General features: G+C 44.8%; 1 protein-coding gene across 4 annotated transcripts in view; it reads right to left on the bottom strand.

Moving 5' to 3' along the window:
• Window positions 1–26447, bottom strand: part of LOC109275508 (contactin-associated protein-like 3) — a 192761-nt gene that overhangs the window by 88772 nt on the left and 77542 nt on the right. For 3 of the 4 annotated variants that reach the window (XM_053907750.1, XM_053907748.1, XM_053907749.1), the window contains 4 exons: window positions 15605–15752; window positions 4686–4889; window positions 4053–4237; window positions 2841–2984 (listed from right to left, as the gene is read on the bottom strand). In XM_053907750.1, the coding sequence (XP_053763725.1) occupies window positions 2841–2984; window positions 4053–4237; window positions 4686–4889; window positions 15605–15752 (681 nt within the window). Of the gene's footprint in view, window positions 1–2840; window positions 2985–4052; window positions 4238–4685; window positions 4890–15604; window positions 15753–26447 lie in introns of those variants that run through there. The other variant, XM_053907751.1, reaches the window with a different exon arrangement.

The raw sequence follows: 26447 nt of genomic DNA, 5'->3' as shown, positions 1-26447 counted from the left end.
CTTCAAACCACAGCACCGCCCTCTCCAGGCAAACCTATTTCTGAGTCCTTCAGGGGAGTTCTGTCTTCTCCATTTCTGGGCTTTGGCAAAGGAATCTCGAGCCACATCTTTCCCAGGCCTTGTGCTGGACGTGGGATACAAAAGACGAGACAGACTTCTCCCCTCAAGGTGTTAGGTGTTTATATCTGGTACGAAGCCCAGCACCAAGGACCCCCTTCTCCAAGAACTTTCCTGAATTCGCCTTGGTTATGTAAACGTGCTTATAGCTGTGTCACTCAGGTGACGCGTGTACATCTGACTCAGGTGGGCAGTATGCTTCTGCACATCTGAAGGGAAGGATGTGGCCAGGTGACCTTTCCAAAGGCAAACAGGCTGCCTCTCAGAAGCTCTCACGGGCCGGGTCGCCCAGGGTGTTCACCCAGCCTAAGGTCTGACCTGCCTGGCAGGTTTTTATAACTCTTTTTTATTCTATTTTACCAAAAAAACACACACCTTTTATCTGTAGATTATTTCTCTGGCTCCAGGAGCAAACTTATTTTTAATTGCAGCATTTGGAAAAGAAGGAACTTAAGTTCTTAACATAACTCCAATTAAGATCTCTACTAGAATTTTTGCCTGGGATTGGATACATTTTCATAAATTCCAGAGGAATATGTACCGAAACATTGCCATTCCTCTCCAAAATATATTATGCAAAGAAATACAGTGAGATGGGACTGAATTCAGGAGACGCCAAAGCATCCACACCATAAAGGCACTGTAGTTAAGTCATTATGGTATTGCTATAGGAATAAACGTAACAGCAGAGCCCAATAAATAACCCACAGAAAGATCTGAGAACATATGTACAGTCAGTGTGTAAAAAAAGGTACGATTCAACTTAGACACAAAAGGTTGGGCTTAATTACTACATAGTATAAGAATAAATGGGTATCCCTAAGGCCTAAAATGACAACTGATCCACAGAAAGAATAAATCCTAGACAATCAAAGGCTTAAAGATATTTTTTCAATTTTAAAACACATAAAACCAGCTTAAAACTTTTTCCCGGAAAATCCATGAGACTGTATCTAGCATCTCGGGTTTTAGAAACATTCCAAATACTACAAAGCTATAAAAAAATTCATAGACACATTGACCACATACAAATAAAAACATTTATATACTCAACGCAGCATATAACATTTAATATAAAAGATACGATATACAATACATAATTATATTAGAACATGACTTCACATTTAATATAAAATTGATTAGTCTGAAAAACCTATCTGGACCCTGAATGACAAAGGGTAATAATCTGCCAAACATAAAACTCTCTTATAAATTGGCAAGGAAAAAAATCGTTTAATAAAATTAAAAATGGGCCAAAGAATAAGAATCAACAGTGATCAGAAAAGCAAATCCAAACGGACAAAAGATTATTTCATTCATCGGTAGTCAGATAAACACGACGTAACCATCCCATATTAGTTCATGTCCGTTGAGCTGGCAACAGTCTGAGAGCTGTTTGACGCGTGTGGCTGCCTGACATTGGATGGAAGGACTGTGTCACACACTGCTGATGGCAAATGTCGTGTTACAGTTTGGGGGGGGGGGGCCAAACAGCAACATGAATTAAAATTTCAAGCTGCATAAAATTTCCAGGCAAGAAATTCTACTCCTGAAACTTTTCCCACCCAAATAAAAGACCCCGTATCTGAAAACAAAGGTGCGACTGCCCGTTGGTGGTAAAACAGAAGCAGAAATAAAGCAAACGTCTTGATTAGAAAATGACTTTCCTAATGGCAAACTGCGCAGCCGTGACAACATAGACCTACACCTGCTGACGGAAACGAATTTCCACAAGGTTTAGTGGAGTCGGAAAGCCGAGACTGAGAAAAGCTTCTCTAAAGCGATCCCCTTTCTGTAAACGGCACGGGACATGGAGGCATCTACGTTCACACATACGTGGGTGAACCTGAACCCGCTGATCTGTACAGGATTCGGTTATAAGGGCCCAAACATGGAAGGACGGGTGCTGGCTTAGTAACATGCCAGGCTGGGCGAGGGCCGGCAGCCATATGGAGAGACGGAACTGTCACAACTCTCCCATCCATCTTAGGGGTTAACCTGCTTCCAGATAACAAGCTCCTTACGTTGCTGACCTAAGTCCCTGCATCCACAGCGGGCAGACCACTGGCCTTGAAGACAGAGGGACCCAAACTCTCCCAGCCAGTCGGTTCAAAGCCACGTCCACTTTCTGCACAGCCTAGACCTAACCTTTTTTAGCACGATGTTTTTCCTTTGGGAGTCACACAAATGCTTTTGTTAACCTCCCCCTCGCGTATCCGCAGACCCTGCCCCTCTTCGCAGAAACAACGGAGCACTCTCGAACATCGCAAGACGGAACCAGATCCCCACGCACAGCCCCTGAGCACTGAGATAAGGTCCGAGGCTGGCATCACCGAGCCCGCCCGTGATCAAGAAACGTCGGAGAAATATTTGAGAAATTTGGCGTCGGCTTCCATACGTACGTAAAAATTAAGAAAGAACGTGATGGGGGTTAAGGAGCATACTTGGAATGAGCACCGGGTATTGGGGGGAAATGTTGAATCACTATATGGCACACCTGAAGGTGATATTACACCGTTTGTAAACTAACCGGAATTAAAATTTTCGCCAGTAAGTTGCATTTTAAAATCTAATCGATTAATTAACATGGACGAAATATGAACTGAAAAGTATATATGACTGGTACTTTCCCTGCCTTCAGGAGAGGTGTATTCTAAAACCGAACCAATCAGGCAAGTTGCAAGTTGCAAGTTTCTCTTGACCTCGCAAATAGACTTTCTTACCACGACGAGGGTCTGCGGCTTGCGTTTCTTGGACAAATCAATGATATCCACTCCATTATAATAGAGGTTTTCGAAGCAGCCGTGAAAGTTTTTACGTGGGAACACCACTGATTTTCTGTGTCCGGGAATCCCTCCGAAGCTGATCTTAGAAAGAAAAAAATGACATAAATAATATTGTTTAATGATTTTCTGATTATCTGCCTAAAACATTTATGACGAGCAGGTGTACAATAACTGTCGCAAATCTATCCAGCATTATTTTGCATTATCGTGTTAATTTCAAATGAAGTTTTCGATGTAGATTTAGCAATGTTTCATTATATCTAGATAAATAGGTTAAATACCCATCTTGCAACGTGCTGCTCAAACCGACTCTGTCACTTTAGCCGATAGGGAATATCGCACATCGATTTCCACGGTCACTCTTGATCTATGCGACCATACCGCTGCCCGTGATGACATTCTACTTTATAAATCTTTCTGGAACCCAGACTTTAGGGTCCTGGTCCTTGCGGTGGCTCTGCTGATAGGTTAGAATAATAAAGCCATTGATAATCTCATTCAAGGCCAGGCTCTCCAGCTGGCCTCCTCTGCTGAGGCCACTTATCCTAAATGAATGTTGAAATCATCCCATTTGCTCTGACAGATGTGCTGAGCAGAACTGGTGGAACAAAAGGGGCATTTCAGCGTAGGGTCAACCCGCGTAGGCAACACGCTGCGAATACGTTAAACCTTTAAATATCCCAAGAAATGGTATCTGGAATCCTGCACTTCTGGCTCTCCTGCTCCTCAAAAAAGCATGTTGGAATATACAGGGATCACTTCTCCGAGGTCCCCTAGATCGCTAATTCCGTGTAGGATTGCCCTAAAACACAGAGAGATCTCCAAGGTAAGTGTTGACATCCGACGCCAGATGTAACACCAAAGAACTGTCTGAACAAATCATTTTTAAGCGCGGCCTGCTGTACCCTTAGCTCTTCACGCACACACTTCCCAGCTTTAACGCCCACTGCCTCTCGTGTGAAAACTAACATCGACGAGTGATGAAACGTCTCGACAGCACACGGGCACGTCACGCGCCGACGTCAGCCGTGGGAAACGCTTCGCCGGAATTCTGAATTGCTAGCCAAGGGGATTTCTCTGTGTCGTGCCATTTTCCTAGAAGGTCAGGTTGCATTTAAATCCGTAATACTTAAAAAGTAATTTTCACACCTCATCATCAAGATCCAAATAGCGGGACCCGCTCTTTGCCTGGAAATGCTGCGTGTGCCTGTCCACGGTGAAGTTGACGTGTGCGTTCAGGAGCTCCAAGAGGACAGAATGCCAGTGCTGGTCGTCCAGCAGGCTGCCCAGGGTGAGGGTCACACGGGCGTCAGGGGACGGCAGGTTAGCGTGGCCTAGAAGGACAGGGGAAGTAATGCACCACTCCAATTCAACACTATGACGGCCATGTGGAGGGCAGCGTTTCTCACAACTACACTTTCCTTCCCTCCTTCTCTGTTCTGGTTGGGGTGCCTGGGGGCCTCAGTCGGTTAAGCGTCCAACTTCGGCTCAGGTCATGATCTCACAGTTCATGCATTCGAGCCTAGAGTCGGGCTCCGTGCTGACGGCTCAGAGCCCGGAGCCTGCCTCGGATTCTGGGTCTCCCTCTCTTTCTGCCCCTCCCCGGCTCGGGCTCTGTCTCCCTCGCTCTCCAAAATAAATTTAAAAATACTAAAAAAATTTTTTTAAAAAGCGTTCTGGTTTCAGGATGAGTTAACGACATAGCTGTGAAAAATTAAGCACAAAAAGATATTTTCATCTCAACAAGCTCATTTTCGAAAACACCACCTTGTAGGTTTTTACCTGAATTAAGGGATAAGATGAGTCTTCCTTTAACTAACTCCAGGGTGACGTGCTTGCCATTTTGTCCTTCTCGGTGGAGTAGAATCCCATCGGTCTGCCTGGTCTTAAATTTCAAAGAAATGACATCTTTTGTTGGACTCACGGATTTCTGATTCAATGTGTATATCAAGGAGCTCTTTCCATCAAAATTAACCACCTCAGATCCTACAGTGGGAGACATTAAAAAGTAACCTAAGTACAACATGTCTTTATTAGCGCATTGAGATGTGTAAGTCAACACACACATACGCAAGGGGGAAATCCATGTGGCTAATTTTCCCTTCCTACCAGTAGCCGATACCCCTAAACTCCACTCTTGGCCTTTCCTGACGTTTTCCCCAAAATGTATCATCTAGACGTACACGCCAAGTACGTTGGCCAAGTCCCAGTTGCTCCTGCCTTTCTAATGACCACTTCTCATCCTGTAAAAAATGAAGATCAGTAAAGAAGTTGAAGTCACCCCCTGCTGCACCCCCCCACCCCCGTCACACCATGGCTACGACGCTGCCGTTTTCTCTCAACTTTCTGGCCGTTTCATCTTTCCAACCATCAAGGTCCCTTGCATCTGAAAAAGTTATTATTTTATCATTAACGTAGAAAGAGCACTGGTCAAACCACTTGAAGACAGAACAAGAGAGACACAGAGGGATTCGTATTACCCAGAAAAATCTCCTGTGTTTTTCGTATCTCACAAGTAAACAAGACAAGACGTGACTGTGCCTTAAAAAGACAAACACCGTGTGATTTTACTCGTGCGTGGAATCTAAAAACAAAACAAATAAATAAACAAACAAGAAGACAGACAAACAAGAAGAGAGAAAGAGCACGGACAGGGGAGGGGCAGAAAGAAAGGGAGACACAGAATCTGAAGCAGACTCCAGGCTCTCAGCCAGCAGCGCAGAGCCCGACGCGGGGCTCGTACTCATGGACCGTGAGATCGTGACCTGAGCCAAAGTCAGAGGCTCAACCGACTGAGCCACTCAGGTTGCCCCTATTTATTTATTTTTAAATGTTTATTTCCTGAAGGAGAGAGAGAGGGAGGGAGGGGCAGAGAGAGAGGGAGAGAGAATCTCAAGCAAGCTCTGCACTATCAGCACAGAGCCCGACGTGGGGCTCTATCCCGCAAACTCTGAGATCATGACCTGAACCAAAGTCAAGAGTCCAGTGCTTAACTGACTGAGCCACCCGGGGGCCCCTAAAAAGAAAAGTTTTAAGAACACATATGTATAACAAATGAAGGTGCAAGAGAAAGCCAATAAAATGGGAAAATTCAGAAGCTTGATTTTGATTCACACACACAGTGGAAAATATATAAACACTGCCGTCTGTCTAAAAATCATGTAAACAAGCAGTTATTCTCCATTGCATAATTAAATGAATGTGCCTGATAAAAACATAACCCTTTGTCAAATTCAAACAATGTCCTTTAGCGTGTTAGATGACAGTAATGAGAATTTGATAATGAAGGATTTAAATACTTTCACATTTTACTAGTCTAGTTTTTCTGCGGGCACGTCACCGAAAGGCAATGATAATAATTAAGGCTTCTTTCTTTTTTTTTTTTTAATTTTTTTTAACGTTTATTTATTTTTGAGACAGAGCATGAACGGGGGAGGGCCAGAGAGAGAGGGAGGCACAGAATCTGAAACAGGCTCCAGGCTCTGAGCTGTCAGCACAGAGCCCGACGCGGGGCTCGAACTCACGGACTGCGAGATCATGACCTGAGCCGAAGTCGGACACTTAACCGACTCAGCCACCCAGGCACCCCTAAGGCTTCTTTCTGAAGTGAGCGAATGAGAGCTGTTTGTTCCATGAATGATTTTGTCAGGATTATTCTGATCCGATAGCTTTGGCCCTCAGCTTCCCTGGGGCCACTGTTGCTTTGTAAGCGTAATATTGACCTTCCAGGGATGAGAACGTGCTGGAGTGTGGGGTAAGCGCAAACTGCTGGGCCCCATCCCCGGAGTTCCGACTCTGCTGGCCTGGGGTGGGAACAGAGAATCTGCCTTTCTAACACGAACCCCCAGCAATGCCGCTGCTGGCTTGATGACTACATTTGAGAACCGCTGCTCTCCAGCAGCTAAATTCTGTTTCCTGGAACCTTCCCCTCAGGCAAAACGGAGCGGTGAAAAATTTACTGGATTTATAGAAACGCAAATGAGTGGCCTTACAACCCTTGAAAGTTTTCAGCTCTCTCTCCAACGGGATCACGGACACTTGGATGTCGTACAATCAACCACATGTTAATCATCACATGAGATCTTATGAGGCAGACGTCACGTGTCTTTTGACAGGTTTTCTAGGCCTGTAAAGTGGCGGAATTATATCATCCAGCTACGTCATCAACCGAGTCAAACAAAACCACTTCAAAAATGCATCTTGTAACAGTCCTGGTTAGTTTCACTGAAGTCTTAACCGGTAACAGACTTAAGCTCCGTTAAGTCTGTTACTTAAAACGGTAACAGACTAAGGGGGTGAGAATGACACGGATAAAATTCAGGAATTGCTTTTAGAAGTCTGGAAGGTTAGGCTGCGCCTCCTCTTCATCGGAAACTGTCCACATCAGTCTGCAGCCTGTACAGCCCGGTGAGCTACTTTCTGTAAAGGTTTGTTAAAAGAACAAAGAACAGTGGCAGAGGGCACGTGCTCCCACCGAGCCTAAAATGTGTGCTGTCTGGCCCTTTACAGACATGCGTACATCTTCCACTCCGTGGAATCGACCGGTGATGGTCACCGGGCTCGATTCCTGATTGTTCAGAGGTGGCCGTGACGAGAACCAGCTCAGGGCCGGACATTTTGTGGTCTTTCTTTGATTTCAACATCAAAAACCCTATTTTAGGTGGGAAATCACCAACTTAATTATTTTTTTGATCTGCCTATTGCATAATTCAATACACTTCATTGGTGGCTTTTTTTTTTAATGTTTATTTATTGTGAGAGACAGAGAGAGAGAGACAGAGATTGTGCATGCACGAAAAGGGGAAGGGCAGAGAGACAGAGAGAGGGAGAGAGAGAATCCCCAGCAGGCTCCTGACTGTTAGTGCAAAGCCCGATGCAGGGCTCAATCTCATAAATGTGAGACCATGACCTGAGCCGAAATCAAGAGTCAGATGCTTAACTGACTGAGCCACCCAGGCGCCCCCACTTGTGACTATTCCTGCATGTATATTTTTATAAGGTATAAGAAAGTATTTTGGCTCCTGTGTCGTATTATAAAAGATTGGTTTTATATTGACAAGCTTCCGTAACTTCAAATTCGGCTTCAGCAGGGATTCTGCTTTGGCAAATACAGTTTTGTTAGTAAAAGACCATTTTTCCCCATTTTCCTCCCCCCCCCCCCGCCCCGCCCCTGCCTTGACTTCATTTTCATTCATTCCCCAAATGCAGCCCCATTTTCATTTCATATTGACATAGGCCACGAGGCGCCACACTGTATCGATGTCGGGATAAAACAGAAGCAGACAGACGTGGCCGGACCCTCCCAGAGCAGACAGTGTTTCCCTCGTGTCCCCACTTCGGCTCTCATGAAAGAACGCATTTCTGCAGGAATCACCTAGCCTTACCGTGGGGCTAAGAAATTTGGTGACGGGGAAGCAACTCACAGTCAAGATGAGGGAAGCAGGGGCGAGAGGGCTTTTCTCCGGGGAAGCATTTGGAGAGAAAGAATGTAAACATCCTACTAATCACATGGTGCCTGTCACATGCAATTTACAGACAGGCACCAGAAAGAAGCCAACATGGTCCCAACAGTGGGCTGTACTGTTTTTTTTGTTTTGTTTTGTTTTATTTATTTTTGAGACAGAGAGAGACAGAGCATGAATGGGGGAGGGTCAGAGAGAGGGAGACACAGAATCAGAAGCAGGCTCCAGGCTCTGAGCCATCAGCCCAGAGCCCGACGCGGGGCTCGAACTCACAGACCGCGAGATCGTGACCTGAGCTGAAGTCGGCTGCTTAACCGACTGAGCCACCCAGGCGCCCCTGGGCTGTACTGTTAATCAAGAAGCCCCTCTGTGAAGCCCAGCATATACGTTATCACAAAGATGCTTTACAACAGGAGCATTTAGACTGGAAACTCAGTGACAGGCCTCATCAAAGAGAATCAATTCTGCAAAATGCCCTTTACTTACAGATACTCAAAAACCAATCCGACTATCTGAAAACAAATTGACAGGTCGGCAAATCCAGAATGACTTTTTTAAACACGTATCCCTCAAACACGATTTTCAAAGGCCATAGAGTTTTCAAAATTAAACCGAAACATCATACTGTGGGAGACAGAAGGCTTAGCTCAATGAGTCAGTAGGAGTGAGCTCTCCCGAGTATGGATGGGGGACAGCCCCGGGGTCCTCAAGCCTCAAGCTCCACCTTGACCATAATCTCCACTAAACAGAGGCTCCCCTGATCTCTATACCACTGATTACAGACTGACTAGAGAAACCACCTTTCCAGTCTTAGAGCTCACTGGTGACGCTAAGGTGACCTTTTATCAGCTCATGGAGGTAAAGTGTTTGATACTGGACTATTGTTAAGAGCAAATACAATTTACGATGCCCCTAATTAATACAAATAATCGACTATAATATTTATTTGAATAAAAACGCCAAAATGATGTAGTAAATTACTGCTTAGCATCACACTGAACTTCCACAAGAAGGCTTCATGAACAATGTCTTTGTAGGTCATTCAACTAACTAAATAATTGGGGTACTTGACATAGAGGTCACTCGTTACGCATCAGAATAGGAAGCGGTGCTTTCCTCTATTGGAAGAGTATAGAACCCACGTTCCAAAATAGAAAATGTGATACTTACTTGAAAATAACAGCGTTTTTCCAATTTTACGTGATTTTATCATTATGAGTTTTATTTATTTATTATTTTATTTATTTTGAGGGACAGAAAGCATGAGTTAGGGATGGGGCAGAGAGAGAGAGGGAGAGAGAGAATCCCAAGCAGGGTCCGCACTGTCCGCGCGGAACCCGACGCGGGGCTCGAACCCGCGAACCGTGAGATCATGGCCTGAGCCAAAGTTGGATGCTTAACCGACTGAGCCCCCAGGCGCCCCTAATTATTAGTTTTATTAACTGAGATTATGCTTTGATGACTGAATCACCAACGGTATTATGAAAAAGGGCCCCCCACACCAGCCAATTAGAGAAATCCAGGTTACTAGTAGTGAGACCAAATTTGTGCTAATCGACTCATAGCCCCTGCATCCGGTCCCACAAACAGCCTTTCAGACAACACAGAGCAGCAGCAGCTCAGAGAAAGGACCGGCGTTGTCCCGTGAGGGTCCAAATCCTGATTCCACTGTGGAAGACCTTCACCTGTCCAGGTCCGTTTTCTTATCCGGAGAAGGATGAAGAGGGCTTTCCCACACAGCAACTGAAATGAGTCTTAAACAACTTAACATCTCGACGGTGTGTGCAGCAGTGACCGAAACACGGATGTTGACTGCCTTATTACGTTTGAGCACCGGGCAAAGAAAAAGAAATACAGCAAGAGCTTTTACGCAAAAAAAAAAAAAAAAGAGCTTTTACGTAAAATGCTTTTACGCAAGCATTTACGACTTCTGCTCCTGACCAAGATGGAGTGACCAGATTTACTCTCTCACTTGAAGCTAGAAAAAAGGGGGGGGGGAGGGGCTGAGGAGGACATTAAACAATGGTTTTCATGCCCGAGGGATGGGAGACACAAGATGAGCCCTGGAACACCAATCGGGCACTGCCTGGAGAGAGCGTCCAGGTCATAGGGCAGAAAGGAGGAATTGAGGCAGAGCCCAGCAGACGTCCTGGGAAGAGGAGACAGAGTCAGAAGTCTGGGGGGCACAGAGCACCTGGAATCCACAGGCAGAGTACGAAGAGGGGAAGGATGAAGGGTGAGAACATGGGCGGCCAGCAACACGCCCCTCTTGAGTGTTCGGCAAATGCCGATCGGTGTGTGCGAGGGACGGAGCCCATCAAGACCGGGAAGTGAACCATCTAAGAGGACGAATGGCTTGGGAACAGTGCCCACTGTTATCATCCAGACCGGAGACCTCACCAACATCTGCCAGTGGGTGGAGTACTCAGAAGGCTCTTACCTCAGTGGTGGGAATAATTACCCTAGACTAAAACACTGCTTTGGTTGGGCTAACACACTTTTTTTTTTTTTTAACGTTTATTTATTTTTGGGACAGAGAGAGACAGAGCATGAACGGGGGAGGGGCAGAGAGAGAGGGAGACACAGAATCGGAAGCAGGCTCCAGGCTCTGAGCCATCAGCCCAGAGACCGACGACGCGGGGCTCGAACTCACGGACCGCGAGATCGTGACCTGAGCTGAAGTCGGACGCTTAACCGACTGAGCCACCCAGGCGCCCCAACACACTTTAAAAGCAACACCTAGAAGAATCAAATCCCTTCAATTCAATGTGTCCCTGAAGAAAGTTCAAGCATATAAGAAAGCAGGAATATCCAGCACCCAAGGTAAAAATCAAAATGTATGGCATCTACTCAAAAATCTCCAGGCATACTAGGAAGCTGGGAAGGATGGCCCACAGTGAGGGGAAAAAAAAAAGCAATCAAAATAGAACTGACCCAGATATTATAATTAGCAAAGAAAGGCATTAAGGCAGTTGTTACAACTGTCATGCATATGTTCAAGAAGTCAGGTAGCTACACAAGAGATACTTCTAAAAAAGTGAAAATTACAATGTCTGAGTTGAAAAACACACTGAATGGGACGACTGGCAGGTTAAACAATGCAGAAAAATAGACTAGTGAACTCAAAGACACAGCACTAGAAATATTTAAAATGAAACAAGGCATAAAAAAAATTACTTGAGAAAATAAACAGGACATCAGTGAAGCTGTGTGACACAACAAAATCAAACAGCCTAATATGTGTTTTATCTAATGACAATTGGATCCCTTAAGGAAAAAAGTGAGGGGAAAATGTAGAAAAAAAAAATATTGGAAGAAACGATGGCTGAAACTTTCCAAATCTGATGAAAACTATAAACCCACAAATCAAAATAACCCAGTGTGCTCCAAACACAAGAAACCGAATAAAACAAAACCAAACTACATCAGAAACAAATTGCTCAAAATCTTAAAAGCAGCTAGAGGGGAAAAAAAAGGCATGTCACATTCAAAAGACACATAGATACAGATAGCAGTGGGTTTCTCTGGGGACAGGATACAAGTGAGGAAACATAAGAGCAATGTCTTGAAAGTAATGAATGAAAAAACGTTATCCTAGAATTCCATACTGAGCTCAAATAACTCTCAAAAATGAAGGTGAAATACCAACTTTCTCCAGACATCCAAAATGCGAAAGAAGTCCTCACCAGCAGACCTACACGGCAAAAAATGCTAAAAGGAGCCTTTGAGGTGGAAGGAAAATGGTATGTGGAAATGTGGATCAATACAAAGGAATAGAGAATGCCAGAGTTTACATGGGTCGATAAATATAAATGTGTATGTATACATGTATATACATACCTGTATCTCATTAGATAGAAAATACTAACTGTATGTTGTATATAAAATAGAATGGTAACAGAAGGATTATAAATACTGACACATGTTGAGGTTGTTAAATAAAACCATTTTTGATGCAATTATCCATCGGTTTTTCTATTTTTATTTTTTTTAATGTTTTTATTATTTTTATTCTTGAGAGCGAGCAAGACAGAGTGCAAGTCGGGGTGGGGCAGAGAGAGAGGGAGACACAGAATCCGAAGCAGGCTCCAGGCTCTGAGCCGTCGGCACAGAGCCCGATGCGGGGCTCGAACCCACGAACCATGAGATCCTGACCTGAGCCGAAGTCAGATGTTTAACTGACTGAGCCACCTAGGCAATATACTTTTTAAATAAACACAATATTTTGAAACAATTACCTGTTTTATTCCCTTATTCTCTTCCCTGCTAACCCATTTTATTTTCCTTTTTTTAAAATATTTTTTAATGCTTATTTATTTATTTTGAGAGACAGAGAGAGAGAGAGGGCAAGTGTGCGAGCAGGGGAGGGGCAGAGAGAGAGAATCCCAAGCAGGCTCCACGCTGTCAGCGCAGAGCCCGATATGGGGCTCGAGCTCAGGAACCGTGAGATCACGACCTAAGCCCAAGTCAGGCACTTAACCGACTGAGCCACCCAGGTGCCCCTAACCCATTTTATTTTCAATGCCTGATCTGACACAGGACTGGAGGGCCACACGGACGACTGGTGGATGACCACGTTGTTCGCCATTCTGTGCCTACATAATCCACATTCCCAAGGATTCGTGCACTCTTTCCTTCGTCTTTGCTTTCCTTCTGTCCTCCCCTCCTTCTTTCTTCCTTCTCTTATTCACCAATAAACACACTAATAAACCATGATGGGCATGGAGCCAGCTCAAGGGTAGACTTGAGAAGACACTGACCTTGAACGTGGGGAGTCGAAGTAGATGGCCGAAAAGCAGCAACTGAAGATGCCCCAAAGAGGAATAACAATCGAGAAAGAAATGAAGGTAGACCTGGGCACAGAATGCCTGTCTGTGGCTTCAGAGACCTGCATCGGGGATGTCAATTTGGAATTGATCAGACAGTGCATAAACGTTCCTGAAAACTTAAGAAAGCAGAAAGACACCGAAGGGGAGGCCTTTTCAGAGTAGAATACAAAGCCAAGAACAAGTCCATGGGGAATATGAGCACTGGACACTGGGGGCTGCGGCAGGGGGCAGGGGACTCCAAACAGACTGTGCACTCTAGACGTGGGGGGGAGGGATTTTCAGGAAGAGAACACTCATGTGCCAGGAAGCCACGAAAATGCGTGAGGTTGGTTTCTACGAATGGCCAGTGTCATTGGAGTATAACTGGGGTGTAAAGAAATGAAACCAAACAGAGAAGTTGCATCCAAGGGACACTATACGCCAAGAGAAGCAATCTGGACATTTTCTCACTATCAACAGAGAAGTGAAAATAGAAATGGGGGGTGGAGATAATCATTAGCCCTTTGGGCTATAAACCGTATCATATTCAAACACTGTCAAAAATAAAAGTGCAAAGTGCTAGGCTTCAACAATTATTCTTATTAATAATAAAAATGAAGACAATACAGAGAGAGGCCCTACTATCAAGGAATGTACTCCGCAAAGTTTCACAAGTAGTGAGGACTATTATAAGTTACGGTGGGAACCCCTGATGCCCGACAGCTCATGTTCGCTGAATTTTGGATGCACGCAGGCCCCATGAGAGCTACACAGCCAACCAGCCCTTCCGGGGATCAGGCGCACAGCTTTGATCTTTCTGGAACTGACCTCTAACCGGAGGAACCATGGTAATATCTCCTCAAGAAGAACATCAAGCTGATGGCAAATCCCCATCAAAGAGCACGCACGGCTTTCAAGTAGTAAACTGATGTTGTTTCCCGGGTAATGGGAGAAAGGAGAAACTCATTTTATGGGATCAAAGAGAAACCGAGGATCAGGCGTCCCGGCCGTTGCGGCCGTGAGCGTGTTCGTGGATCCCAGAAACAAAAGGATGGAAGGAGATGACCGACGGAAAGAGAAAGAAAAAGGCGGACGGCCACGCGGCGTCACGTGGGCTAAATGGTGCACGGAAATGCCATGCAGAGGTAGGATTTGGAAACAGAGCGGAAGGGGAGCCTGTCATCTGGCAGCTGGATGAGCTGAGGCCGAAGGGGACCCTTGAATCTAGAACGGGGTTGCTTCTGGGATGGTGAGCCTCACCTCCAGAAGGTCTCACTGTCTGTGGGGTTAGCGAAGGGGCAATGGTATCATTCTTACACAACCGCTCCCTGTGCCCTCGAGTGCCCATATCCTCCTTGATCCCTGAGCCAACAGAAGCTGAGATTCCTGCAGCCACTATTTCTCTGCACGTTCCTCGTCCCTCCCCGGGACCCCTCCCTGCCCGCAGCTCACCTCCCAAGCCCTTCACTTGGAAAACCGACTGACCGCTCTACTCCCTGTGTCCCGGGGTCACGTTCCAGTATTTTACGTCTGTTTTGTACAATTTTATGGCTTCTCATAAAATCCTGACAACAAAAATGAATCATTCTAGAACGGCCCCCCACCTCCAATGTTTAACACAGTTCTTGGCAAATGGCCAAGTGTCCGATAAATTCTTAGATGGCAAGTGAGGGAATGAGGAAATGAAGGCCAGGATAATATAGTGGTTACAAGAACCGAATTTGGGAGAAAAGACATCGCTTTCGAAATGAAGTGGGACCAAAAACCCAACCTTACGAGACGTCCCCATCCGATACACTCTTTGGGTTAGTCTCCGGTTTTCCAGAAGGTATTTTTTAATCATTATTTTTTCTTTTCGTGTTACTTTAAGTAAATACTGGTATATTCTAGATCATCGAAATGGCAACCGTAGAGTTGATTCCCCCATGGACTTCACTGAAGGTGTTTATGCTTGTATTTACGCAATTTTTGTTACTCTTCTCATCAGTAGAGAAAAGAGGGAAGACACGACACGTAAATGACGTTCAAAAGAGGCCTCAAGTAGAGAAAAGTGGAGACGCAAGCGGTGAACCTAAAAGAAGAACTGAGTCATCATCGTGGGGTTCGGGGAAAACAAGATCACCAGCGTCCCCACACGAGGGTCACCCCAGTGACAGCCTCAGAGAACAGCATCATCGGTCCCAGTAAATGACTGCTGTCGATTTGGAGTTCGTTACTTTCATGAAGTAAAGGTTCTGAGGCTCAGGCCAGGTGCACCTACACATTCGACTAGAAAATAACTAAAGACAGCATAATATCAAGGCGTTCCATAAAAAACCGTTTTACGTAGATATTTAAAAGGCTGAGAGAAGTCAGGTTCAGTTTTCAGTTCGGCATTTAGAGCACGTCAGCCCGTCATCGCTGTCGGCGGGGGGAAATAAACACCACTTACTGTATGCACATCCGTACACTTCTATCCGCATCCCAATCCTGCCCTTAGGGTTCCAGGCTACGGGGAGGAAGCGCAGGAACCTGGCTTCGAAGGGAGGCTCGAGTCTGTAATGTACCACGCTGTCTGCGTTTGTGTTTCCTGGAAAACCCTGGGAGAAAACGGAGAAAGGGATCAATGTGTCTGCAGAATGCCGAGTTCACGCTGTCACCTCTCGTGCCTGTGAGGGATGGGTGCCTCACCTTGTTAATACGCAAAAGGCCGCCCGCTTTATAGAAACGCCGCTAACGTTTGAGAGGCTGTGCGACAACCTTTCTTCAGGGCCTGGATTAGTCGCCACGGTCTAAGTTTTCCTTATTTGCAGGGTAAATAAGGAATTTGCAGACGTTCACACGCAGCCCCACATCCAAGGCAATCAAGCGGAACATGGAGCCCGACGCAGGGCTGGATCCCACAACCCTGGGATCATGACCTGAGCCGAAATCAAGAATCGGATGCCCAACCAATGAGCTACCCAGATGCCCAACCCCTGCCGCTTCATGTGGCCTTTCAAAGTTGATTCCATTGATTCGTCATCAGATTCTTAACCAATTTTCCCAGATGGCCTAGGCTATAATAGTCGTCGTAACAATCTAAAGTTTTCCTGTTACGCAGCATCTTACCAGAAAATGCTACCCCATCCAAGGACCTTACCGGTCTATGCTCCGCAAAGAACGAGTAAGGGCCCTCAGCTTCTAAAACGTAATGCCAAACGTTAAGTCTACCTAAAATTCTGTCAGTTCTTTGGAACCCAACAGTCAAAACTTCCAGTTGTACGCTCTTCGATCTCTCCCAGTTTTATTATTCAGAGAGGCAAAAGATGTCCCCGTAATACTCCTGCATATGACAGTAATATAATTAGGGGGGAAAAGTCGGCCCTTCCTTATGCCCACTTGCATCAGAAGGTCAGACTCACCTTCCTGCCTACATGTCACACAAACAGCCAGATACAATCAAACAGCCCGGGAGCGAAGTTCTTCTTAGCTCAGCCAGGAATGATGCCTGCCTCGTTGTCTGGCCTTGTGGAACACTAGGCCCCAGCTCAACGACCAAGTCAAGTTCAATCCCTAGTAAGCCACGACAACGAGGTATAGACAGACGGAACTAAGGATATCAAAAGCTCCAATGTGGTGGGATTCTCAGATGCTATAACTCTTCCTCTGGGCTAGAGAATGAAATACCAACTCAGACGCACTCAGTCATCTCTCTCTCGTTCAATGGAAGTGTCATCTTTGTCCTTTACGCCGTCTTCGTTTTCAAGGGTTGGCAACTGCTACGCCACGATCAGCGTGCCTCCGCGCTCCAGAGGTGAATTTAGAACTGCATTGTACCTGCCCCACCACTTGCCGGCCCGTGGCCTTAGTTGTAGTTATGGGCTGCGGGCCATAGTTCCCTCGCCTACAAAACCAGCTTGTAAACCCTAACTCCACAGGTTGAGATGTTACTAAGTTAGACAATATCTGAAAAGTAACATTCCCATATCGGCCTGGAGGTAGGCGGTCCACGAAGGCTGGCCACTGTGGCTGTGCCCCTGGCTGCCATTTTGGATACCGTCGGTACCTTCGGCCGAGGGGGCTCATCTGTCAAACTCAGCATCCTGTTACTTAACATCTCAGGTTCAGTACCCAAGATGTGCAGGTAAAACAGTGAAGGGAGAAACATCAGCTCCTACATTCACGGTGATGCCCAACTTGTAATGCAATTTAAGAACTGAAGTCAAGGGGCACTCAGGTGGCTAGTCGGGTAAGCAACTGACTCTCGATTTCCGCTCAGGTCATGGGATCAAGCCCAGCGTCGGGCTCTGTGCGGACACGGCGGAGCCTGCTTGGGATTCTCTCTCTCCTTCTCTCTCTGCCCCTCCCCGCCATGTGCTCTCTCTCACTCTCAAAATAAATAAAGAAAAAAGAATTGAAGTCAATATTTATTTGAGTGTAGCTGACAAAACTTGTAAATCTCAGCATGAACCATTTAATTAAATTACTTCCTAAGAAGGACACTTAAGTTGTATTTTCTTGATATATAATTACTTCCTTCTAAAATATTGTTTACAGACTATAAATTCTGAAAATCACCCTTCAGATTGTGTGATGATAGTGCCAGACAGCAAAAGGAATTTCGAGTTCTATTTTAGTGGAATTTACACAGAATACTCTTTAAGAAATACTTCAAGTGGCAATAATGTCTTAATAGTCTATGAAAAGTGGGGATTCAAAACACACTCTTCACAACTTCTGAGAATCCGTGTTCAAAACAAAACATTCATCGTGTCCGATTTTAATTATATTCAAATACTTGGAACCTATGTATGTGTATGTGTACACCTATGCGATTATCATAATTCATTCTAATTTTAAGGAATTACGTGATTTGTGTCTCATGTAGAATTATTAACAGTCGTTTTGGATACAAATCAATGATACGTTTCCTTAAAGATACAGAGATTAAGTGAAGTGAGTCTCGCACAGGTGGGATCTCTACTAGGGTATTTATGCTCTCATGTTTGGGGCTAATTACTGAAATGATCCCGTATATTTTTGTTAAGCTAACGTTTCTTTTTCAGAGGTGGTATAATCTATTATTCTATTCTAATCTATTATTCTATTCTATTCTATTCTATTCTATTCTATTCTTCTATCTATATAATCTATTATTCTATATTTTTGGTTTAGTGTTTCCAGAACAAACACAGATGCACAGGCTGAACGCAGACGGACAAGAACAAAGGGTCACCCTCGCCCTGTTCTAACACGCGGGAAGGGGCAGACCCCACGGGAGCAGAAAGCAGCGGTCCCGGTGGAAGCGAGCTGCCCTGGGCAATTCCTCAGCAGCTCTCACCCAGGCTCCCCTCCACGCAGACCTATGAAAATCGAAAATCGGCTCCATCCAACTTCTTCCCCATCTCTCGTTACGGGAGTGACCTCAGGGAAGCCGGCATCTTCATGTATCAAGTAGGAACAAGAAAAACTCTTACAGTTCTGATGGGCTAGGGTATGAGAGTTTCACGGGTTCATCATCTAACCGTTTTCTCCATGGCATTCCTGCTGAGGGTCGCTGGAGGGGTGCTGGGTGGAGGGATGGGCTAAATGGGCGACGGGCATTAAGGAGGGCGCTTGTCGGGATGAGCGCTGGGGGTTATATGTAAGTGATGAATCACTAAATTCTATTCCCGAAATCATTATTACAGTATAGGTTAACTAACTTGGATTTAAATTTTAAAAAATAAGCTAATATTTGAAAATGTTCACAACAGTACCTGGCTGGCATAATAAATATTATACATCACAATTAAACTAATTGCACTCAACAAATATTATACATCACAATTAATAAATAACACATGAACTGGAAAAAAAATAAACCAACACCCCCCCCCCCCACTATCGATCAGAAACACTTCAGCTAGACGTGGACTCAATATTCAATCACTTTAAAAGCATCACAATTGAGTGTTTCATCCATGATTAGGAACAAACAACGTCTGATGAAGTTTTCCGTTTCCCCGTTAGCTATGCGGAAGGGAACCCGAGTCCGCGGCTTGGGCTCCATTCACATGCTACAGATGCGTTTCTAAAATAATATGTTTTAGCAATCGATGACATTTCTGAAAAGCTGCCCACTCTGCATTTCGTTTATTCAGCAGTCACATCAGTAGGATCTAAATCACAGGAAAGGATCATTACGAGGCTCAGGCAAAGCCCCAGTCTCCAGCGTAACGTGCCCCATCCCATTCTGCATTAGAGTCAACAAATGACCTTCGAGATGCCGATCATGTATTTGTCACTGTACGTTTGAAATATCTGCGTCGTGAGAAAGGCTTTCCTACCAATTCTTTGTTTCAAAATAGGAGTGGGGCTGTCTACAGAAATGGGTCTCCGTGATTTTAAAAATAAATAATCATTAGGGCTCTAAGCTGGGCCCCTACGAAATCCAAGCTTCGCTCTGCACTCACACTGTTCACTGCATTTTAAGACCTCTGCGGTAGGAGAGGGGATGTTGCGGGGACTAAGGGGGTCTGCGGGAATCCCCGAGCTCTGAGCTCTAATTCTGGCCATTTTAAGTGCCGGACCATGATGGCGTTGGACGACAAATACTTAATCTCCCCACGTCTCTGCTTCTTCATGAGTAATGGGGGAATACTAACAATTATTGCTATTGTTAAATATAACATTTTGTCCCTGTTATTTTTGGAGGCTCGCGGGCCACGAAAGGACATACTAAAATCATTTCCTGTAATCAGACCATGCAAACGCTGTGGTCGGTTGCTTTAACGTCCATGCTCTCGTGACAAATTATTTTTAACATTTTAGTGAACCAGGAAGTACCACAAGGTTTACACTTAAAGGAAACAAGGAAAGTATCCTCCTGCCACTTTGGTTTTACTGACTGAACTGGACATTCAGTAACACGGAATGGATGTCACGTGTCGGACCCGGAAGGAGCCGCTCAGTCATCCAGACCAGCAGGCTTCGTGCCCGGTGACCGCTCAAGCCTCAACGCGTGCAGATACGTTTACTTCAACGTGTTCTAGAAAGGGAATGGATAATCTCTCGTCTGGCTTAAAACCAGAAAACACGCCCCCCAAGTGTGCTTAAAAGATTTGCTTGTGCGTAAGACGTATGTCTGAATGCACACAATAGGTACCTTACAGGCACGTAAGTAGTATATTCTGATGTGAAAATCTCCATGTGCCGGAAACAGCGTGCACTTAATGAGTGGTTCCTGGTATGTTTTATGGCCTCTTCGTGGAAGCAAGTCACAAAGTCAAACCCACAGCTGACCCAAAAGACACAACCACCTCTCTGTGTCCCAACACCTGCCCCTGCCTCCAGGCAGAACCCACCCCATGAGCGAGTACAGCTACGCCACCCAGAAACCCACGGGGCCCAGCCCTGGAGCCGTCCACACCCCCGGGGCCAACACAGACGCAAGAAACAGGTCCTAAATGCCGCTGCTCTTGATTGACGTGATTTTTTTTTTTTTTTATCTGCGCGGTATAGAGAAGGGCAGTGTAAACATTGCCGAAATATGGTTGAAATAAAGTATTTTTAAAACTTTATTTTTGCTAAAGTTGTATTGCTAAGTGTTAGGCTTTTACCACTTTGTTTTACCTTCTGCCTGAAATATGAACCCAGGAGAGAAGTCAGGTTTCCTTGACTCTGCAGGAAAACTAGAGTTTGGGTTTCTTCATACTCTTCCCTTCCCAATCTTCCTAAATGATCAACAGAAATACATTTTATAAGCTATCTGGCCATTTTTTGCTGGCAAAGAGGTAAAGAAAAAGCCAGGAAAAAAAATATTTCCAATGCCAACAACATGGTATTTTATTTGATTTTACTTTAATATTTACTTATGTATTTTTGAGACAGAGAGAGAGAGAGAGAGAGAGCGCATGCGTGTGAAACACAAGGGAGGAAGGGGCAGACAGCGAGAGAGAGAGAAAATCCTAAGCAGGCTCCATGCTGTCAGCACAGAGTCCAATGTGGGTCTCGATCCCACGAACCTATGAGATCATGACCTGAGCCAAAATCAACAGTCAGACGCTTCACCGACTGAGCCACTCGGGTGTCTCCACAAGATCGTATTTTAAAAACAATATACGGTTATTGAAAACAATACCAGAACATTGCAAATAAGCGTGTGTGACTTCATATATGGCACAAACTTAGTTTCTGAAAAATGACTTAGCTTTCAGTATGTGAGGAGGCACACAAAAGAGTAAAATAAAGTTTAGCTGGTTTTATAAGAAATGCCTCAAATGAGTGTTTAATAGTGTGCACATCCTATCAGCAACTGGAAGAAATTAAATAAATTTGTTGAAATAAAAGGATTAAATAAAACGTTTAAATTTGACTCTAGGCATAGTTTTGAGGGCATTCTTTAACAGTTCAGATTATTGGCAGAATAGCACTGTCCTGTTAGCCTCCTGTATATGTTGAAAATAATGATACATAAAGTAGATTATTTATTCAAAATTGAGAAAGATTTCCCCTTGAGAAGAACCAGTGACTTGAACTGATACCAGTTTGTGTTTAATTCGACATTAAGGGGCTCCTGGGCGGCTCAGTTGGCTGAGCATCCGACCCTTGGTTTCGGCTCAGGTCATGATCCCAGGGTCGTGGGACCCAGCCCTCCATGCTCAGCATGGGGCCTGCTTAAGATTCTCTCTCCCTCTGTCTCTCTCTCTCTCTCTCCCTCTGCCCCTCCTTCCTGCTCGTGTGCACTCACATGCTATCCCTATCTCAAATAAGAATAAAATTTTAAATATTTAAAAAATAAAATACGTCATAAGGCAGGGAACTCATGTCACTCACTATGATGGGCTAAACTGTGTCCCCCTCAAAATTCGTATGTTTAAGCCCAAACCCATAGTGCTTCAGAATATGACTGTATTTGGAGAAAGGGTCTGTAAAGAGGTGATTACGGTAAAATGAGGTCATTACAGTGAGTCCTAATCCAGTGTTATTGGGTTGTTATAAGAAGGGGACATCTGGACAGACGGACAGACCCTAGATAGGGTACACACAGAGGGAAGACCATTTGAGGACCCGGGCAGAAAGTGGCCATCGGCAAGTCAAGAAAGAGAGGCCGTAGGGGAAACCAAAACTCCCCACACCTTCATCTTGGACTTTTAGCCTCGAGAGTCACGAGAAAATATATGAGGTGCTGGGTGTCGACCACGCTCATCGTGGGGATCATTTCGCAATACGTCCACACGTCAGATCACCACGTCGGACACCTTCGTATTATGTGTCAGTGACGGCACCATAAACTGGGGGGAAAAGAAAACTCCACAGTAGCGATATACAGCTCGAACAAAACCCCTATTTTTAAATACCCTCTGAGGGAGACTGAGCAACTAAATACTTCTGAAATATTCGGTGTGGATTTTAATTTCTTTCCAGAGGCTAACTACCGGGGCGCCCGGCTGGCTGGGTCGGAGAAGTGTGCGACTCTTGATGTTGGAGGCAGTGAGGTCCAGCCCCACACTGAGTCAATATTTAAATAAATAAACAAACAAACAAACAAACAAACTTTAAATACATATTTTTTTTAAAAAGAGGCAAACTGCCTGTTTTAATATAGGGAAACAAGTAAACAATCCTGCAGCAACGGAATGCAAATTTTTTCCGTTGAAAATTTTCTTCTCAAATGAGACATTTAGATTTATCCTACACTGTTTATAAGGGAAACATACTTACCATCACAAGATTTTTCTAGCCTTTCTAGAAAAAAATAAGTCATTTCTGAGTGGTAGTTACAATTCTGCGTTCAAAAGGAAGTGTTAATAACTTAAATAGGATTTAGCCAAAGAAGTTGAAAACTATGTCAAGATCAAATAGCTGTTTTTCAACTAATTATCTATCCCAAACTGTTTGGCTTGTTTTAGTAACAAAACGAGGATGCTCTTTTCTTAGCGTTTTAAATCTGAATCAGCAACACCGTCCAACCAAGATGATTAGGGCCACTAGAAGTTCAAAATTAACTCTGACACAAGAATCCTACTTCGCATAGGATAAAAGAAGGCTGTATCTGAAAAGTCAGTTGACATAAACACGAAGGAAGTCCTTTGTGCCACATAATAGCCATTTCATAGGGAAGACAAAAGGCCGTGTGGGGGCCAGAGCAGAGGTAAGACAATTCTCCATGGGTTTCTCACATTTCTGCACCTCTTACAAACGGAAGCCCTGACTATCTTTTATCCCGAACTATCTTCCAAGGACATTTATACAGAAAGCTTCCTTGTGAGATAATCTTTTTCTTCCAAGCTAAGGGCAAGCATGTGTCCTGCACAAAAGATTCAGGTTCCCTAAGCTCTCGTAACATAACCCCACGTGCATGCAGGCATCCACCTGAGCCTATAAACACGGCCCACGGGTGACGCAGGGTCAAGGAGAACTGCGGCCGGTACGTGAGGCTGCCTGCTGGGCTTTCTGGGTAACCAAGTAAGTCACACACGCCTCTGTCTCTGACCCAGGTGTCTCTTAGTCTTCTCCCAGCATCCAGAAAACAAGCAGGCTAGCCTGCTGCAAATAGAGCAAAAGTTCAGACACCTCGCAGTTCTGGGTGGAAATTTTAAAGTCCGTCTCCCTGAAGACACTGGAGAACGTGTATGAAAAGGTGGGGGACTAAAGAATCTATTTAACTCAAGTTGCTGTGCAATCATTTATATATTTTCATATACTGGTCTGTTAATTTCTGTCTTGCTCTTTTGTTCGCCTTTATTAATGCACGACGGCAAACTATTTTTTTAATTTATTCCTTTTTTTTTAAATACTGTGCGTTCTCCTGTTGCTTAATACAAAATAACAAGAAAGAACAAAATGTCGTCTGTGTTTTCACTAGCAGGAAAGCCCTGATCGACACGGAAAATAAATGATACGCATAGATGGCCTTGGCTAGAAAATTCGAACAGTACAGAAAAGCTTAACATGCAGAAGCCACTCTTTCCCCAGCCCCATAGTTAACCATTTTTGTATGATTTATTATAATTGTCTTCTGCGTTTACCGCTTCCCATCAATCCTTTCTTTTCAGATTTTCTAACAGGGATCCCCCTGATTCGAGACAGGGCACACATCAGGCATAGTGAATGCTACCTGTCTGCCACAGGATCCTTCCTATCATTAACAACGTTCTAGAGAAGCTCAAGCCTACGTCCCAGGCACTGGGGAAAGCATTAGCAAATACCGCCTGATCCCTCGTCCCAACAGGGAAGACCGCCGGATCCACAAGTCGCCAGTCCCTGTCACTTGGAGATACCCTCCCTCTTTCCTCCTCCAAAAGGGGGGCAGGGAGGAGAGACCCACCCTGTTCCCAATCTTCAGAAAGGCACATGAGGAGCTCATCCTGGATTTAATCAGTTAGAGGCAGGATCAAGTGACGTCACTTTTGTAAACTGCTTACCATTCATTTTTAATCAACCTGTGGCATAATAAAAAGCATGCATCTCATTAACTAGACATCCCATTTGCTCATTATTAGTTTTGCGATGCTATATTCTGCTCATATAATTAGCCTCCATGGTTTGTTTCTGCAGTCGAATTTGCACCTACGTAAAATTTTACAGAATTGGAAACTACATTATGCTATGTGTACAATCGAGATCTTTTCCATTTCAAAATGTTTACCTCAGTGCTTCAGTATGCTTGATGATCTCATTTATAATCTTAGGGTACATTTTGGACTCTTTAAATATGCAGACGAAAGTAGAATCCTGAGATTTCAGAATCACAAGGGATGATGATAATTCGCACTGAACACCTGCCAGCATCAGGGAGGAAAGATGTCCTGAGTCCCTCGGATGCAGTGACTGAGGGTCTCAGAATAAACTGACATGGGGCGCCTGGGTGGCTCAGCTGGTTAAGCGTCCAACTCTTGGTTTCGGCTCAGGTCACGATCTCACCGTTTGTGAGATCAAGCCCCGCATCAGGCTCTATGCAGACAGCGCAGAGCCTACTTGGGATTTCCTCTCTCCCTCTCTCTCTGCCCCTTCCCTGCTCACACACACACTCTCCCTCTCTCAAAATAACCAAGCAGAATAAACTGACAAAAGGCAGATGAACAGGAGAAAAAATGTGTTCACATAAATAGGAGTTAACAAAAGAAGTAGCTGGCTCCCAGTTGGCTCACCAGTTGGAGGCTTGCAGACCTCGCTTAGCAGGGAAAGACGGAGGAGACAGGGCTTCTACGGAAAGAACAAAAAGGTGTCTTTAGGAAAGACAAAGCGGTTTCGCGAGAACAAACCAGAGGCAGGGAAAATAATGGTAATATTTGTTCATGCAGGGGACAGTGGTCTTTCTTTTTCTGTGCCATGAAACCCCGTGGAGAGGGGATTTATGGGAGGTTTATCTTGATCTCTCTCCCGGGGCCGGATCCGCCTTGAGGAGGGGATTCACCACAGCCTCACTTCTCAGAAGCAGCTGCTTTTAACTCAGATTAAGAAAGTTCCAAGAAGGCTGCTTTCTGCAGCCATTCATTCCCGAATGCCTTCAGTGTAAACTAATCTTTATGCCAACTCTAGGGTCCGGAGAGGGTCCCCCCACTAGACGCTCCTCACCCTGTGTCATCACCATTGGCCCCCCGTCCATGACCCCGCCAGGCGGTGTCTGCTCTTTACTTGGCACAGATTAGAAAACTGGTTCAGTATTCAGTCGTCTGCCCCAGGGGAAGAGCTGGCCGGGGTCTGACCAAAGGGCTGTCTGACCCTAGCGCCCAGGCTCATAGCCCTTTGAGATACGACCGCTCGAGAGATCTCAGAGCGCATCTGATCCAACCTTCTTTGTGTCAGTTAATAAATTTGTTGACCTCACTGTCAACCAGTCACTGGGAGATCTTGGACAGTTTCCTTAGCCCATCCGTGCCTGTAAAATGACAACAGTACTCCCTTGCTGCGAGGAACAGCGGCCGACGCTTGGGAAGTGCCATGTATCTGCTTACCACTTTGTCATTTACTTACTACCATTTACTTTGGAGAGATCAAGGCGTTCTCATAAAATATTCAAAAGCTAAGTATTGACTTAACCCGTCCCATATTGATAAACACCTAGGTAGTTGTTGATTTTTGGCTGTTACCAACCATGTTGCAGTGACCACGAATGCCTTGGTGCATATGGGGGAGTGGGGAGATTGCCCAGATTCGAGGAATTCGGAAATACATGTTCCTACGAATGGTATTTCTACTTAAAGGTTGTACACGCTACTGCATAATCACTTTTCCCCTCTATGAGGGAGAAGCTTTTTAATGCATCATCCCAAATCCATTTCTTTTTTAAGTTTATTCCTTTATTTTGAGGGGAGGAGCCATGGGGC

This window comes from Panthera pardus, unplaced genomic scaffold, assembly GCF_024362965.1.
Source record: "Panthera pardus isolate Hobbes unplaced genomic scaffold, ASM2436296v1 HiC_scaffold_20, whole genome shotgun sequence".
Taxonomy (NCBI): Eukaryota; Metazoa; Chordata; class Mammalia; order Carnivora; family Felidae; genus Panthera; species Panthera pardus.
This window is presented reverse-complemented; position numbering and strand designations above follow the sequence as displayed.